Source organism: Ananas comosus, linkage group 15 (genome assembly GCF_001540865.1).
Source record: "Ananas comosus cultivar F153 linkage group 15, ASM154086v1, whole genome shotgun sequence".
In the NCBI taxonomy this organism is placed as follows: Eukaryota; Viridiplantae; Streptophyta; class Magnoliopsida; order Poales; family Bromeliaceae; genus Ananas; species Ananas comosus.
In genome coordinates, this window is record NC_033635.1 from 1,345,618 (window position 1) to 1,362,692 (window position 17,075).

The 17,075-nt window shown below is 37.0% G+C and overlaps 2 protein-coding genes and 1 long non-coding RNA gene across 3 annotated transcripts; 1 reads left to right on the plus strand and 2 right to left on the minus strand.

Annotated features, from left to right (window-relative positions):
* On the minus strand, positions 1,806 to 6,761 carry LOC109720920 (sulfate transporter 1.2-like). The gene is made up of 14 exons (XM_020248282.1): positions 6,629 to 6,761; positions 5,582 to 5,935; positions 5,440 to 5,488; positions 5,146 to 5,353; positions 4,895 to 5,069; positions 4,729 to 4,794; positions 4,514 to 4,627; positions 4,294 to 4,410; positions 4,086 to 4,212; positions 3,677 to 3,963; positions 3,405 to 3,595; positions 2,769 to 2,854; positions 2,591 to 2,667; positions 1,806 to 2,123 (listed from the first exon to the last, which is right to left on the minus strand). Exons 2-14 carry the CDS (start codon positions 5,918 to 5,920, stop codon positions 1,980 to 1,982), a joined length of 1,980 nt encoding a protein of 659 aa, XP_020103871.1. The 5' UTR covers positions 5,921 to 5,935; positions 6,629 to 6,761; the 3' UTR covers positions 1,806 to 1,979.
* LOC109721276 lies at positions 9,927 to 14,019 on the minus strand. The gene is made up of 3 exons (XR_002219182.1): positions 13,922 to 14,019; positions 11,750 to 11,858; positions 9,927 to 10,463 (listed from the first exon to the last, which is right to left on the minus strand). It is a non-coding gene; the product is annotated as an uncharacterized LOC109721276 (long non-coding RNA).
* LOC109721273 (low affinity sulfate transporter 3-like) lies at positions 11,489 to 16,613 on the plus strand. Its single transcript, XM_020248779.1, has 14 exons — positions 11,489 to 11,723; positions 11,886 to 11,977; positions 12,824 to 13,267; positions 13,372 to 13,420; positions 13,546 to 13,753; positions 13,933 to 14,107; positions 14,272 to 14,337; positions 14,430 to 14,660; positions 14,745 to 14,871; positions 15,174 to 15,460; positions 15,613 to 15,806; positions 15,895 to 15,980; positions 16,066 to 16,142; positions 16,228 to 16,613. The coding sequence occupies exons 3-14, from the start codon at positions 12,965 to 12,967 to the stop codon at positions 16,375 to 16,377; spliced, it is 1,953 nt and encodes a 650-aa protein (XP_020104368.1). The 5' UTR covers positions 11,489 to 11,723; positions 11,886 to 11,977; positions 12,824 to 12,964; the 3' UTR covers positions 16,378 to 16,613.

Below are 17,075 nucleotides of genomic sequence, written 5' to 3' on the forward strand. Positions count from 1 at the left end.
AAAGTCCACCACCCTTTAGCCAAGTAAGGAAACAAGTGTACGTAGAGAGAGGAAAAACCACACTTTATTTCCTGCTCTTTTTCTCTCTCTCTCTCTCTCTCAAGTGTACGTAGAGAGAGGAAAAACCACACTTTATTTCCTTCTCTCTCTCTCTCTCTCTCTCTCTCTCTCTTTTTCACTTTTCATGGTAGGCTCTACATTGTCTCTTTTTTCCAAGTAGGAGAGAGCATTATTAAGATGAGTGCAATAATTGAGTTTCACATATACTGCGTATGGACCAGTGAGCATGTGCACATGGAATTGATTTGCTCGTTTTGGGTCTTGTTTCCTTTTACACTGTGTTATTGTTGTTACCGGCTTCATTCATTAAAATAAATAAATTTTAACTACGGAGGTCAGAATTAAAATAACATAGCTTTTCTTAGCTCAGCGGTCCATCATTGAATAGCTCGGTTGGTAAAGTACCTTCGATGTCACAACATAAATTTTCGATTTGGACCCTAATCACAAAAGCAATTTTCGATTTGGACCCTAGTCACAAAAGCAATGCGCGGATGAATGCTCAACTGGTTGTTTTTTTTTAAGAGATAAATAGCATGTTATCTGCTTCGTTTATTTCATTTAAAAATAAATTTAGCTGGAAATGTGAGTCAATTAGGATTCAAACTTGGGACCTCGGGTATCAACCATCATGCCTTTTGCCATTTGCACTAGGGACGGTCGGTTGCTCAACTAGTTGTTTCATACAGCTTTCTATAGCTCAATTCTCGTAAACACCCCAATAATACTATATTGAGTAGACACAAAAAGAAATATTGTATTTTGATAAGAAAATTTTAAGCTATTTAGTACGTATTTATAACTTTGGTTTATGTATTTTTGACCAGTGATTTGGGCTTAACAAATTACTCATGCTAATTAACGTACTTTGCTAAATTGTTTAGTAGTAGCTAGAAACCTATATATAAAGACTTGAAAAGCCTTCTTTTGTTGTGTTACTTCTTTTTATTTCCTTTTAATGAATTGCATTAGTTTTCCATGAATTTTCATAATTTAAATGTTAAAAAGTAAATGTGATAATTATGGTCCTTATTGGTAATTAAGTATATTGCTGAGAATCATCTTGCTTGGCTATCCTTCTAGTAATAAATGGTTGGTTATATTGAAGAATCAATCTCGAAATGTTTCTGCAGATGACCACCCAAACAAAAAAATATAAAATGTTTCTTTTATTTTGAAACCATATGAGTTATGACAATCTCAATTTCCTTCTTTGCCAATATCCATTAAAGTAAAAGAGTAGTGTTACATTTGTCGAATTTGAAGCTAACAAAGTATATATATGCAAACAAACACACACAGAATTGTATTAATAAGTCATATAAACGAATACTTAGAAATTCAAATACACAATCCAAACAAAACAAAAAGAAAAGGGAAAAAAGAGAAAGTTAAAAAAGAAAATAGAGAAATCAGTGACATACACTCCCAACCAGTTAGAAAGAAAGAGCTTTAATAATAAACCATGCAAACGAATTTTGNAAAAAAAAAAAAAAAAAAAAAGACTAAGCAAAAAAAATAAAAAAAAATCAAAAGAATCATCAATAATGTGCACTCCCAACAAACCAAAAAAGAAAAAATAAAAAAATGAAAAATAAAAAAAATAAAAAGCCCTTAACTTTCCTTAGTGCGCATGTTGGTCCAAAATGTTTCTGACGTACTCCACTAAAAAATTAGCCCCAACTGCACCACTTCCCTTTTCTTCTTTTTTTTTCCACTTTATCAATTTATCAATTCATGTTGTATAAGATAACTCACCTCTATAACATTCATAATAACACTACAAAAACAACCAGTGCATGAATAAATCCCCTCATACACTATTAATTATTGTTCTACACTCAAAGCATGAAACACACACACACACACACACACCCCTCCTCACATTTCCCTCTTAAAAATGTGCTCTCCTTCTCCTTTCATGCATCTTCTCTTGATTTTGGAGCACAATTGGCCACAGCTTCTCCAACTGTGAGGTAGATATTCTTTTCGCCGATGAGCTCGGTGAATTTCGCCAGCTGGAGCTTCTCGATCACGGCTGGCCCCGGATTGGCAAGAACAAGCTAAGGTGACAATTGCGAATTGTATATATATGTTAACTCACAAACTATAGTAAGTAGTAAGTACTAACATTTTTTTTTTTTTTCTCAAAAAAAAAGTAAGTACTAACAAATTTTTAGTTTCTACACACATGATTGAATCATAGAACTACTATATATGCCTTTTAGAAGCGCGAAGGCTATTATAACAACATTCCATGGTTTTCGAAAATTATCAACATTCAACTTCATTTGGATTCATCTATGTCACGTATAGGCTCCTTAACTTTTCAATTTTGCGATGAATTAAGCCACAGGATAAATGATATATATCGAAAAATCTTGAAATTCAGTCTCTAAACATTCAACAGTATGGATTGTCAGTTCAAATGCTCTATCATTCTTTGTGCTTCTAAAAGTATATATAGTGGCCTCGTTCCAGTACTGATTTAGTTTTAAAGAAGAGTGAGTTTATCTTTTCCCCTGCTAACCTGAACGCTGCGCTTTCGGAGGATAGTATGTAGCTCCTCAAAGCCATGAATACCGGTTGTGTCGATCTCGGTAACCGCTGTAAAGAGTAGTACAAAGCAGCAGAGTTTACTCACTTGAACATAAGTATAGATCAATTAAACTAACAAGAATTATGGAAAAAAGCGATGCTTGTCTTACGTGACAACTCCACGATCAAGAACTCGATTCTCGGAAGGTTTTGCTCTTTGATTCTATCTTCCTCATCTCTCAGCCATCTTAGAATTCTGCAAGGATAAAAAAAAAAATTGCAGTACATGCTTTATCTTAGCATAATGTTAAAGCTAATCCTATTACGTTAAAGCTAATCTAAAAAGGAGAAAGATAGTATACTTATTATGTCAGTTTTTTATGTACAAAAAGATTACGAATATTGATTTTAATAAAGCTATGTACAACCGAACATCTCTGACTTAGTAATATATGGAGTCAATTTAGTGCCTGAACTTAATTTTTATTCTCTGAACTTCCTTTATACTGAAATTTGATTCCTGCCCTGAGAAAAATGTTTTTAAGTTTTTCTGACAGAGTGACCATCATACCTCTTCTGTAGATTGACTCTTTAATTTGCTTGGCTACAATTGAAACAGGGTTAAAATTAAAGATCATTTTATAGTTGAAAAGTCATGTGTTGTCATTTGTTTTTTTAGCGATCCGGGATGGAATTACATCATTTGAGAACTAAGTACTAATATTAGGATAATACAGTGATTATCCATGCATTTTACCTGAAAAAAAAGGAAAATGTATAGCCAAGATGAGAAACCGAGCTGTTACCTCTCCTTTATATAGTTGGAATTGTTGAAATAGATCGCAGAATCCACTCTGACAACCACAACTCCTGGAACTTTGGTCGCCTCGGGGTATTGATCGACATTCCTATATATAGTGGTCCTCGGAAGGTTTCCGAGTAAAACCGTCCTTGGCCTTGTTACTTGAAGAATTATCTTAGCAACCGATATCGACACCTATTCAGCAGAGGAAGAACAAATTATATTCCTTTCAAGGACTTAAATGAACATATGTTTGGTAAATAACCAGATTCTTACAGCAATTAGGAGACCGATCTCGACAGAGATGAAAATAACTCCGAAGAAAGCTCCCATGCACGCAATAAAGTCCAACTTATCGCATTTCCAGATAAGGTATGCACCTTTAATGTCAATCAAGTTAAGTACGGCCGAAATAATGATCGATGCGAGGATTGCATTCGGGGTGTATTTGAACAAAGGAGTGATCAGTAACAATGTGAGTAATACGACTATCGACATCACTATATTGGACACTGCTGTGCTACAACCAGCCATGAAATTGACCGCGGATCTTGAGAAGGACCCTGCATACAAAACCACCCCTTTTGTTTTAACTCACGACACTAAATTTTAATTTTACAGTAATAATTTTCTAGTCATGGAGTGCAGTTTATTGTATCCATCGAAGTAAACTGGAAAAATTTACCTGTTGCTATGTAGCAAGAAGTCAAAGAACCGATGATATTCATCGTTCCTAGCGCGACCATTTCCTTGTTTCCGTCAATTTGGTAATCCTTCATTGCGGCAAATGTTCTACCAATTGCTATTGCTTCCTGATAAGTTTTAATAGTTTAGTCCAAGTAATACATATCTGTAAGTTGTTACTGAAACACTAAATTTTGCGTTTATATTACAGTCAAGGCCACCATTCCAGCTACCGCGCCGATTCTGAATCCTTTTCCAAGATATGGACCAGTGAAGTGAATTTTATGAACCGACGACGGATTAACACCCTTCCTTATGTCTTTCACCTGTGAGAATTAAGCGAGAACGAGTCTCACCGATTAGTCACATATATGTTTCATCTCTCTTTAGTTTTCAACAGACGAAAAGGAGAAGGAATTAAGGACTTACGATCTGAACACCGCGTTTGTCGGCACGGGTTATGTAAACACAGAAGGTGGCAACAACTACAGAGATCAGTGGCGCAATCGCAGGCACCCAGAAAAGGCTCTTCTTTCTCTTCCCCTATACAACCAACCCAAAATGGCTTAGCATTTGCAAAAGTGCGACCCGATATTATACTCCAAAGTTTTGATAAATCCCCGTAAAATCGAAGTGATTCTTACTATGTACTTCGTGATCAGAAGGAAAGCCAAGAAAGCCGATCCTATGACTGCGGTTTCCCAGTTCCACTGAAAAATGAAAAGCGGAAAATTTTATCAATCTCGACGCTGATTTTAGCAGAAAATTAAGAAAGGAGATAGATCAAAGGACTTGTTAACTTATTATTACCCCATGATGAACATTTCCCCACACGGATTTCATTACAGAAACTATGTCGGTCTTCGTGGTGAAGTTCTTTACTCCGAGAAATCCCTTCAGCTGTTGAAGGGCAATTGTAATGGCTGCCCCACCCATGAAACCAACTATGGCGGCATGAGATAGGAAATCGATAATGAAGCCCAACCTAAAAATTTTAGTATCAACTCATGAATTCCGATTCGAACTCCAGAAACAAGCCGCAGAATCAACCAAAGGCCTACCTGAGGGTTCCTAGTGCTGCTTGAGTGATACCAGCAAAAAATGTTGCAGTGGCTGCGAGACGGAAGTACTCAGCTTTTTGCTTCACCGGATCAAACTCTTCTCGGATAAGTGTTCCAAGCAGTAGAGACACGACAGCGACAGGCCCTATAGCGATATCCCTCGAGCTACCCATCGCCGCGTAAATTAGCGGAGGAACAAAACTCGAATCTGCAAAACGTAAAATTTGTGCAAATGTTACTGCATAAGAACTGATTACTACCGTTTTTACTGCATAGCCAATTTTTTCAACTTACAAAGGCCATATTGTGGATCCAAGTTGGCTAGCTTTGCATAACCAATGTCCTAGTTCATGAAACAATTCTCATGTTAGAGATCATAGTACAATCTTATATATGAAACAGTTCTTAGTTTTAGTGTATATATACATATTCTCACTTGTGGAATGCACAAGCTTGCGATGGTCAACCCGGCGATAAGATCTCCTTTGAACTTATTAAAACTGTATTGTCTCCCCCACTCGAGGATCGGGAAAAGGAATTGAAGGCCTAATACGAGCTTCCTCGAGACCGGTTGGTCCTTGTAAGGGCGCAAAGGCTCGTCGTGGAACAATGTTTCTTTTACAGCATCTGTAAACTCTCTGAGGAGGGTCTTTTTCGGAGGAAATCCGATCTTGTAAACAGATTGGTTGTTCTCTGCCCGGTGTTGCGTCGACGGGCCCCCAGTGATCTCCGTTTCCCTACTTTCCGGCTCATCGGAAGCAACGCGGCCCTTCATTGTTCTTTCACTTGCCTAAGGAGAGGCAACACCTTAGAAATGGAATAATTGAATCAAAACCAACATAACAACATTTCAAGATTAATGGTTCAAGCTTCATAAAATTCGACAAATGAGCAGAGTTTCAGAAAACAAAGGATCATTTTTTACGAAGGGAGGGAACAAAAGATGAAACATCGATGTTCGCTTTACGCCAAAAGACGAAACAAGCCACACAGATAAAACATGTGATATGAAACATATGAAAGAGATAGTTGCGCCTCACAAGAATTAGACCTTAGGCAATGTACCACTCTTTGAAAACTAAACCTTCCTTGTGTTGTGAAGAAATTGAAGTTCATTATATATACAATTCATGTTCAATATCAAAAAGTCAAAACTTGCTGAGCCAAACTAAACTCATTTATTTATGTCAACCATGAATATAGATCGGAAACATAACCAAGTACAAGACAGTCGGAAACAAGATAAGAAGCGGTATTTTATTCGAGTTTTGCTCATTCTTCGACATGCTGAGAACTATAAAAAAACACAACTGTTTAGAGATTTACAACATTTGATGTAACAATTATGCTTATTTAGTTGTTTAATAGTGTGCGTCAGAAATATCGGCTAGTCGTCTAATAAACAAAGAGGCAATCACTCCTCCTTCTTCGTTGACTCGGGTGATGCTCTGACAGGTACAGACTAAGATCAGATGTGTCTCACTTCGATCGATCGCTCTCTTATCCGATATGTGGTGCTTTGTAGTTGTTGTTGTGCTTGTAAAGTGGATGAAAATGCGGCTTCTATTCACCGCGAAGTTCCTGTAGGAAAAAGCACTTCACATGGTTCTGGTATAGTTTCTGATAATTCCTTCAAATAGTTACAACAGCTACTGCACATTAATCATATATACATTTTCAATACATGTTTTTATGATTCTATCCATGTTTGAATTTGAACAATTCCTTTAAACAATAAATTGCAAGTACATAAATAAAATCCACCAACGGAATCCAAAATTACACATCTGAAATCAAAGAGATCACGAATTTCTTCTCCTCTTTCTCCTGTACAATGAAAAAAAAAAAAAAAAAAAAAAAAAAAAAACAATTGTATTTTATATAAGAAAAGGATGCTTGTTATTTCATACCAGCACCAAAAATAACCCAGATATAAAGCCTTTGAAGCAACTCTTTCCTTTTAGATGGCCAAAGTAACAAATTATGCAGTAGAGTCAATCAATGCATATAATTTTGCAAGCTAATAGCCAAAGAGTCATTCTTAATCATGTAAGAGATAACTAAGATGATCAGTACATGGTTCAGATAGCCAAAATATTTCCTAATTTATGTAGCATTTTCTGTTTTATAAATTAAAAAAGATAAGTTGAACCAATAATAAGTAAAAAAGGAAAAAAAAATTACACTTTATTAATATATATATATATATATATATATATATATAGTTTGGTATTGAAACCCTTTTGACGCTATTAGATAAAATGAAGTTAGGATAAAAGTATATGGGAATATGCTTCTGCGTTTACTGGTGGAACCGCAGAAAATATATTATAACCGACTCATCACAATATACGGAATGCAATATTCCATATGAAAACAAACAGAATATTTTTTTATTGTATTTTCTCGGAGCTTGTAACATAATCTCTCTACATTCCTAAAAGAAACCAGAATATAACAGAAGAAATTTGGAGAGGGGTAATATTTGTACACAAAATGTTGTTACAACCACCAAAATCTTGTATTTACTTTAAACTCCTTTTCAGATCCTCCAATAACAGAACCAATCCTTTCTAAGATCCTCTAAGCAGTCGAAAGGACACATCAACAAAAATTAAATAAATGTGATGCAGATGTGGACAAGGTCCCAAAAAAAATCATTTGTAAAATAAAAAGGACTCTTTTTTTTTAATAGTGTTTTTTTGGGGCCGATCAATCGTACTTCCACACTGGGTGGACGTGGAAGATTTGGAATATAAACAAAAAAAACTAAAAAAAGAAAAGGGGTGAGGTGGGGAAAGTCAAATTGCGTCCAGGTTCAATGAACCAAAAAAGGGAACAGCAAAAGGGGCTTAATGAGTAGGATACAAGCTATTATTAATTTTTATTAATTTTTTTTAATGTGCTCTATGGTTTAAATAACTGTGCCAAGGAGAGAGATGCAAAGAGAACAAAGTCCAAAGGGTGGAGAAAGAGAGAGAGAGAGAGAGAAAGAGAGATTTGTATTTGCCCACCGCGTAGAGAGGATTTGTGTTTGTGCTGGCAGCATCTTATACGTTGAATTCAGCCAAGTTTATAATATACAGTTCTAATTAATTAATATAATAACTCTGTCGACATCTACGCACAACTAATGACTTTTTTTTCTATTCAGAAAGCATATACATCACGTTTGTATGAATATTATATAAAAATGCTGGCATTGGTCATAAGACCCGCAAACTATAATAAAAAATTTTTAAGAAAAAGTCTTCGTGCATAGAATGGTACATCTTATTAAAGTAATCAACGGCTGTCATACGATACAGAAATCATTAAAAGCTTTTTTTTAAAAAAATATAAAAATTACAATATACTTTTGAATTAACATTGCTAGGCTTATGCACATAGTAAGAGTTATTGATTTGTGTACTTCTAGTAGTGGAAGCTCCCCACACATGATTTTCACTTTAGTGGTGTTACCAACAATAGCTACAAGCTTTTAGAGTTACAAACTTAAAAACATTATACATTCTCCCTAAATTCGAATCCATTTTAAGCCATGGATTTTCATGGACCTTTTGTTAATGCAACACTCTCTCCACCATTTCATTCTCTACTACTAAGCTACGAATCTTTGAATGACTAAAGCTAACAGGCATAACAACTACTAGCTTGCCTAGTAGCCTTTTTTTTTGTTTTTCTTTTTACTTTTACCGCATGCACGCATTCATTTTCTATACAACATAAAATTTAAACCATAAGCCTTACCCCACTAATAGATAATATGTATCAACTGACCTACTCGGACCTAGTTTGATAATATGATGGCTAAAACTATTATTTTTTATCATTAAAGATACAAAATATTCAAAAGCGGTTTTAATTCTTTCTCTCTTTGTAGTTTACACAATATAAAATTATCTATCATTGAAGAAGTATGTGCCACGTGGTAGACGATCTGGTGTGAAAGAAATAATATTATTTTTAGAAATCTACCTACCAATGTTATCTCATCTGCTCATCGTATTTGGAGTGCTGGTGAAGGAGTGGGTTGATTTCTGTAGAGCTGGATAATATCAGCATTTGTTAGACTTTTTATTTTCGTTGCTTGTACCCGCTTACCCTATGTTTTTTCTCTTCGTTCTTTTTTCTTTTTCTCCTTTTTTTTCTTCCCACCCCTTCTTCCGACCCCTTGAGACCTTAGTTGCCTAACTCTATGCAGCTAATTTTATTTACTTAATGAATGAAATAAGTAGCACATTATCTTTCTCTCTAAAAGAAAAAAGCGTTTTTGATTAGTATAACAATAGTTTTAGCCCCCGCATTATCAAACTAGGCATCTGCAGTGGGTTTTTAGGATTGGTATTTGATCCGTTGAGCGTGTTTTACTGTAAACATTAGCAAAATAGATAAATAGGAAAAAAAAAAAAAAAAAAAAAAAAAAAAAAAAAAAAAAAAAAAAAAACTGATAAGCCTGAAGGAATCGAATAAGCCGGGCCTATCTTATTATTGGCAAACTCATCAAGATTTTGGCTGGTTCAAAAGTCGATTAGACCACTCAAAAGAAAAAAACATAAATAAATAAATAATTGGTTGGCTCCAATACAAATTTTGGAATAACTATTTGCAATTTTGAGGAAAAAAAAAAGTACATTGATAGCACATGACTAAATCCTATGAAGAAGTTGCAACATAGGCATAGATACCAAGTAGCTTTTAATCAATTGTACTGCATAACACTCCACTCCACTATAGTTAAGTGCTTCCCCCTCAAGTGATATGATTTTTGGATACCCCAGTACTAGCAACATTCTTTTGCCTAAATGTTTTGTATATATATACACTGTCTCAAAATAATGGAATAGAGCTTCATTGGCTCTTATCAAAAGACACTAGAATCACTTTACAAATTACTAAACAAGATAAAGGAAAGTGCAACAAATTCAGCGAATCGTTGAAAGGAGGACAAAGCATTAAAGAAGAGTGTATAGTACACACATAAGAAGATATGTTTGCGATTTTTTATACTTTTGAAAAAACTACTGCAAGTGTAGCATTACTTTTTATCTCAAGAGAAATGATACGCCAATAATTTTGACAAGAAGGTCGGATCTTTTTGGAGCCGTGATTGTTTGAAACGGTGGTATAGACCCTGTTCTGGCGATCGAATCTCACTTCGCCGTGAATTGATCATTGCAGCAACTGTTTCGTTGAAGTGGCGGTGCAGACCCTGCAGCAGCCTCTGAATTTCACCACATTATGAATTTGATTGGCCTCTTGATAGAGATGCATGTAAAACTGTCGTGATATAACGTCAGGTCCGGCTCAGGTGAAGGCTAAACTAGCAAAATAAATTTGAAGATTTAATCTCAGTTTATTAGACAGAAAAAATAATTCAAAATACAAATAAAGCGATCTGCGATTTGAGATTGAACCTTCGCAAAGAGCCTAGGTCACTGGGGCTTTTCACTAGTAGCTGTGGCTAGATGTCAATTGATGGTGGAGGAAGACTTAGCAAGTGGGGCAAAAAGGCAAGTGAGGCTTCTGGGCTTTTTCAATTGAGCACAAGCTCTAAGTATCCACCTCCATGGGTACAGCTTTTCACAAAGAAGTTGAGCTATCAATAGTCAAGTCCACCACACCACCAGTGTGGTTGGTCCATTAGAGATTAATTATTTGGTCCGAGAAAAGTTTATTTGGGGCACAAAAGAAAAAGATAAAAGAAAATTGAAAAATGTGACAGGTAACTTTGCACTAGGTTGGTGCTAGGCTTGGTGTCGAGCATTGCCCGGTTAGATGCAAGTAACGTAAGCAAGTTCATCCTAGGTTCATCATTGGTATGTTGAATTGAAAATTTGTGATCAAGTCATTTGATGGTGGTGTTTTGAGGGAGGGCATACCTGGCTGGTAGAACTACACGTAAAAACAACTCTAAATTGAACTTCTAGCTTTGCTTCCAATATACTGATATTTTCTTCTCCTATTCGACCAGAAGCTCCCGGCACTCTTGCTTCTACTTCTCAAGTAAAGAAGTAGAAGCAAAATCTTCAAAGTGGAGCATTTACTTTTCGACATCAAAAGCTCATTGACCTCCTGCTTCAAACCATTAGGCTCTTTGTTGTCAAATTCCTAACTTTTCCTTGCTGAATAGGGAAGTTTTTCAGAATCTTCGCTAAATTTGCACTATAGCAAAAAAAAAAGAAAAAGAAAAAGAGAGAGAGAGAGAGAGAGAGAGAGAGAGAGAGAGAGAGAGAGAGGAGTGAAGAATTTTCAAGGGCTGAGGATTAAAATTAGGTAAGGAGTCTAAAATGCACCTTCCACTAACAATATCAAAGTAACTTGAACTGTTAAGGTACTAATCACTTTTCTAAAAGGCAAAAGTAGACACACACCAAAGGGGGATAATCAACATGGAAGAAGTTCATAAGGCGAAAACATTGTCCCCACCTTCCCCATCTTTTTGGCCAAGTGCAGCTATGTACAAGTACAGTTTTACGGCACAAATTCATTTTGTTTAGGCCATGGTGAAAGGTGGTGCGGTAGTATTTAATGGGGAGCTTGAGTGAGGAACTATCATATTCTGCAGAAATCATATAGTGAGCTTCTCTAAAGCTTTTATTACCTTTGCCTGTGAATGTAGCCTTAAGCACAATCATGTAGACCTTCTGCTAGGGATCAAGCTTTTCTGGTGCCTTTGCTTTTACCCTTTTCTTCGTTTTGCTACTTCTGCCCTGTGACAAATAGAGATGAATTGACAGAGCAAAAACAAGAGAGAAGAAGGACAAAATGATCGATACGCGCATTATCCACGACAGTACAATCAAGTCCCATAAACTTCCTAACTATCTTGGTAAGCAAAATTAATCCATTTAGTTATTTTTGCTTCATATACACTGAACATGAACATACTGCAACTAATGCACTCAGTTTCTTCAAAAAGACTTAGATTCTATTATCCGACATTGATTGGAGGCAACTAAACCAGCCATGTTATCAATCAATTGAAAGTATACTAAACTTATTATACAGTATAAACGGCCTTTTTCTGGCGATAGTAACAATTGTAGCACATGCGTTCTTCTTTGAACTGCATGAAAAACATTAGCACAACTAAACCGAACAACAATAAATTTGCTAGTTCGAACACTTTATTCCTTCAGTATCCTACTTTTTAGATTTCAGTTTGACGGAGCACTCCTCCGTACATTAACACAAAATATAGATGTCGCTAGTCATCTGATTAGATAATTCAATCGACAGTTATTATGCTTCACTTGAAGCTTCGAGTTAACGGACACTAATTTTAGTTACTGCAGAGGATATTCCTGATGATAGAATTAGTTAAAACTTGGTAGAAATGGTCATTTAGACAATAGATGATGCACTTACAGAGAATCAATGAAGCAAAGAGTTACACTAATATGAGAAACTGTGATTTAACTAAACAGAAAGTAATTCAAAAGTTACACTTAATATAAGAATTTGAACACCGAAAAAGCGGCAGCACAATCATCTAGTCAACTTCAACTCGATAGGATGCTGCACAATCCATTACAGAAAAGAGCCATCATGGTCCAGATCACATAAAGCAGCAAAGATTGCTCCTATAGAACTTTCAACATTCCTCATGTTGGCTATATATCTCTAAACACATCCAATATCCTTTTCAAGTAATTTCAATTCTGCTCGATTTCAGAGCGCTCTCTCTACCATGAAAGCTATCTAGTCCCATGCCCGGAGTCTCTTTTATGGTCAAATTCCCACGGAAGATTCTCTATCCGACAACCGACTACTTTTTAGGGAACACAGAGAGTTCCCCCAAACACTTCAAAGAGCAATGGACTCCTCAATTGAGTCTACCTCTGCAGCAAAGAATGCCGATGAAGAATCAAGAAGACGCAGAATGGGTGATATAGTGCTGAACACTCCAGAACCCCCTGCTCTATGGCACGAGATCTCTGTGTCGATAAAAGAAGAAGTATTTCCTCGAAGCAGCGAGCCCTTCTCGCTTCTCACATGGATTTTATCAGCAGCTCAGGGCCTGTTTCCCGTGCTTCAGTGGGGAAGAAGCTACAGCTTTAAGTATTTTCGGAGTGACTTCATGGCTGGTTTGACTCTTGCAAGCCTCGGTATTCCACAGGTAATATATTTTTATTTCAAATGTAGTCTTTCTAAAATCTCTCTTAGTTCATGTTCTAATAATGTTCTTAAAACCATCTGGTAATTTTTTTTTCTATTTTGCAGAGTATTGGATATGCCAATTTAGCTAAACTTGATCCTCAATATGGTCTTTGTAAGTTGGTCTTAAACATACTGTATAGTCTTTTACAATAAAACTAACCTTAGCATCGGCTTACTTTTTCTCATGCCATAGCATTTTCTTCTATTCTAACTGATGTATCTTATTTTTTCTCAAAGATACAAGTGTTGTACCACCTCTAATCTACTCTGTAATGGGGACTTCAAGAGATATAGCCATTGGCCCTGTTGCTGTTGTATCTCTGCTTCTGTCATCCATGGTTCAGAAAGTAGTCGATCCAACAGCTGATCCTATCGCCTACCGAAAGCTGGTTTTCACTGCAACACTTTTCACAGGCATATTTCAAGCCTCCTTTGGAATGTTCAGGTAATCCTTATCTTCATATAATACCTTAAATTTTTCATCAAATTTTACTGATGTTAGTTTGCTTTCTTATTTTCTTCATGTAATTTTTTGTGTTTAGGGTGGTAAATTTTATTTTCTTTTGTGTTTTTTTTTCGTAATGAAATAAGATAATTTGGTCTCTTCATCTACCTTTTATCCAGGCTGGGTTTTCTTGTGGACTTCCTCTCGCACGCTGCCATCGTTGGCTTCATGGCCGGAGCAGCTATTGTGATAGGATTGCAGCAGCTTAAAGGACTACTAGGGATCAATCACTTTACAAACAAAACCAATATAGTTTCTGTCATCAAGGCCGTCTGGGTTGCGCTTCATCAACCTGTAAGTTACACGAGACCGAAAATGAAAAGAAAATATTTTCCTCCCAACCAATTTTAGCAGAAAATGAAGCTCCAGCTCTCGAAGATTTTCCTATAAGAACTACTGGTACAGATTTTTTGACTAAAAATAATCAGACTGAAAGTGTTATTGTTTGGTGACGACAGTGGCACTATGGCAATTTTCTCATCGGATGTGTGTTCCTTATATTCATCCTCTGTGCAAGATTCATGGTAAGGATACAAAACTCAATTTCCTTGTTAAAGGAAACTTCTGCTCAAATAATTTATTGAGGCTTAATGCAATTATCACATCATATTCTCAGGCAAGAAGGAACAAGAAGCTATTCTGGCTCTCAGCCATTGCTCCTCTGCTCTCTGTTATCCTGTCAACTCTTCTAGTCTTTGTTATGAGAGCCGATAAGCATGGTGTTAAAATTATACAACATGTTACTGGAGGACTAAATCCAAGCTCAGTTAAACAGTTACAGCTACAAGGACCATATGTGGGGGAGTGTGCTAAGATCGGCCTTGTTTGTGCAGTGATTGCTCTAACGGTACGTCTTCTATTTTTCATGAATTAAAATTAGCTGGTTATAATTCGTACTCTCAAAAGAGTAACCGCATGTGACATATTTCAGGAGGCTATCGCTGTTGGACGATCTTTCGCCTCAATAAACGGTTACAAACTAGACGGAAACAAGGAAATGATAGCGATGGGCTTCATGAACGTCGCTGGATCGTTATCCTCCTGCTATGTTGCCACAGGTATATACACCAAGCACAATTCAGATAGATCTTTCACAAAAACTAAATAATTATTCAAAAAATTGCATTTAATCTGTACCTTCATAAAAATGTGAAAGCCGAGTAAATGACTTCTGCATAACAACCATACGCTTATAACCAAAGTACTCATTCACCAACTTATGGAGCATGGCAAAAAGCTCCTTTAGCTTCTCTTTCATCAAAGGTTGAATCTGTAAACCATAGTCATATTTCTCACAATCAAACTAAAATTAGTAATAAAGAAGAAACACACCTTATATTTTGTATTCTACAATTTGCAGGTTCTTTCTCTCGAACGGCTGTAAACTTCAGCGCCGGCTGCAAAACGACAGTATCCAATATTGTCATGGCCGTCACAGTGTTTATAGCTTTGCAGCTGCTGACAAGGCTCTTGTACTACACCCCTGTGACCATACTCGCATCAATTATTCTTTCCGCCCTTCCCGGACTTATTGATGTAAAAGAAGTCTGCAACATCTGGGAAATTGACAAAATGGACTTCCTCACTTGTATCGGAGCATTCCTCGGCGTTCTATTTGGATCTGTGGAAATTGGCCTTTCCGCAGCAGTAATTTTCAAACTTTCTGAAAATATAGCCCTCAATAGATCAATCAAGTCATTAATATATAACTTAAACCAGCATTACTTGCAGACTAATCATCTAAATTTTACACTGAAAAGCTTATTTAGTAAACTTGCTTAATTGGGTTCTGCTTGCAGGTGATCATCTCATTTGCGAAGATTATCATTCGGTCAATCCGACCGCATATTGAAATGCTTGGGAGAATACAGGGGACCGACATCTTCTGCAGCATCAGACAGTATCCGACGGCCGCGCAAACGCAAGGCGTACTGCTGATCCGCATCGACTCGTCCTTTCTTTGCTTCATGAATGCCAATTTCATCAGAGAAAGGTACGGCGAGTTTGCTTAAAACGAAAGGAAAAGAAAGCTCCACGCTATCCTAAAAACTGCGCGAAAATTTATGACACTCTCAATTCAGGATTACGAGATGGGTGATGGAAGAATGCGACCCGAATGATAAGAAGCCCGGAGAGAAGATCCACTCGGTCGTTATCGACATGTCGAGTAAAATTCGCCACGCAACAATATAATGACTAAATTCTCTCTAAACAACAAATCAATCATCTCTAATGGGTCGATTTGGTCGCAGCCGTGATGAACGTAGACACTTCCGGAACCGCAGCAGTAGGGGAGATGCACAAGGAGCTGCTCTTTCTCGGTATACAGGTGCGCGGAGACGCGGAGTTTAATTACGCAAGAACATCGACAATGAAAAACTCTTATATCTTAAACTCTTAAAAATCGTTTGCAGTTAGCTATAGCCAATCCGGGGTGGCAGGCGATTCACAAGATGAAGCGGGCCGGGCTCGTCGAACGCATCGGAGGAGAGTGGGTGTTCCTGACTGCCGGTGAAGCTGTTAGAGCGTGTCTGGCAGCTAAGGATGCGGCCTGCGGCTGCTGAAAGTGCAGTTTGTGTTCTTCTTTCAATCCGGTTGATTTCGCAAAAATTGCGCACGCATTATTATTACTCGTGCTACTGTTGTGTGGAATGTATTATGTGTATGATGATGATGATGATGATGATGATGATGATGATGATGATGAATCAACATCTTCGAACTCGGTGGCTTTTGCTATGAACTGTGGAACATGTTTTTCATGTGGTATAATATAGTATGGAGAAATTCAACTATGAAACCCTAAGATTTTGTTTAGATGTGGGAAATTGGAGGATACCTGGAGGGGAGGAGATCCGACGGTGGAGAACGAGCGCCGGAGATGGAGGAGGGGAGGAGCGGCGCATCGAGCGTCGGCGGAGGCGACGACGAGGGAGAAGTAGAGCAACGCGGCGGTTTGATTTGATACAGTGGTGATTAACAACAAGGTGAACGAAAGTCGGTGGCGAATTTCGTTATTTGGTGGTTAAGCGTGGGATACATTTGAAATGGAATTCGGCAACGACAAATTCGTCCCTGCCGACTGTTGGTATAACTCTTTTAGCTGAAGTCGGTAACGAGACAAAGTCTTTTGCCGGCTTAAGTCAAGTAATATATTTGGGTACCAAAAAAAAAAAAAAAACTGATCTTTAGTCGTGCCCTAAAGCTTTTACATTCGATTTTCAACCTTTCAAACTTTTCAAAATAGTTCTATTTAGTTCAT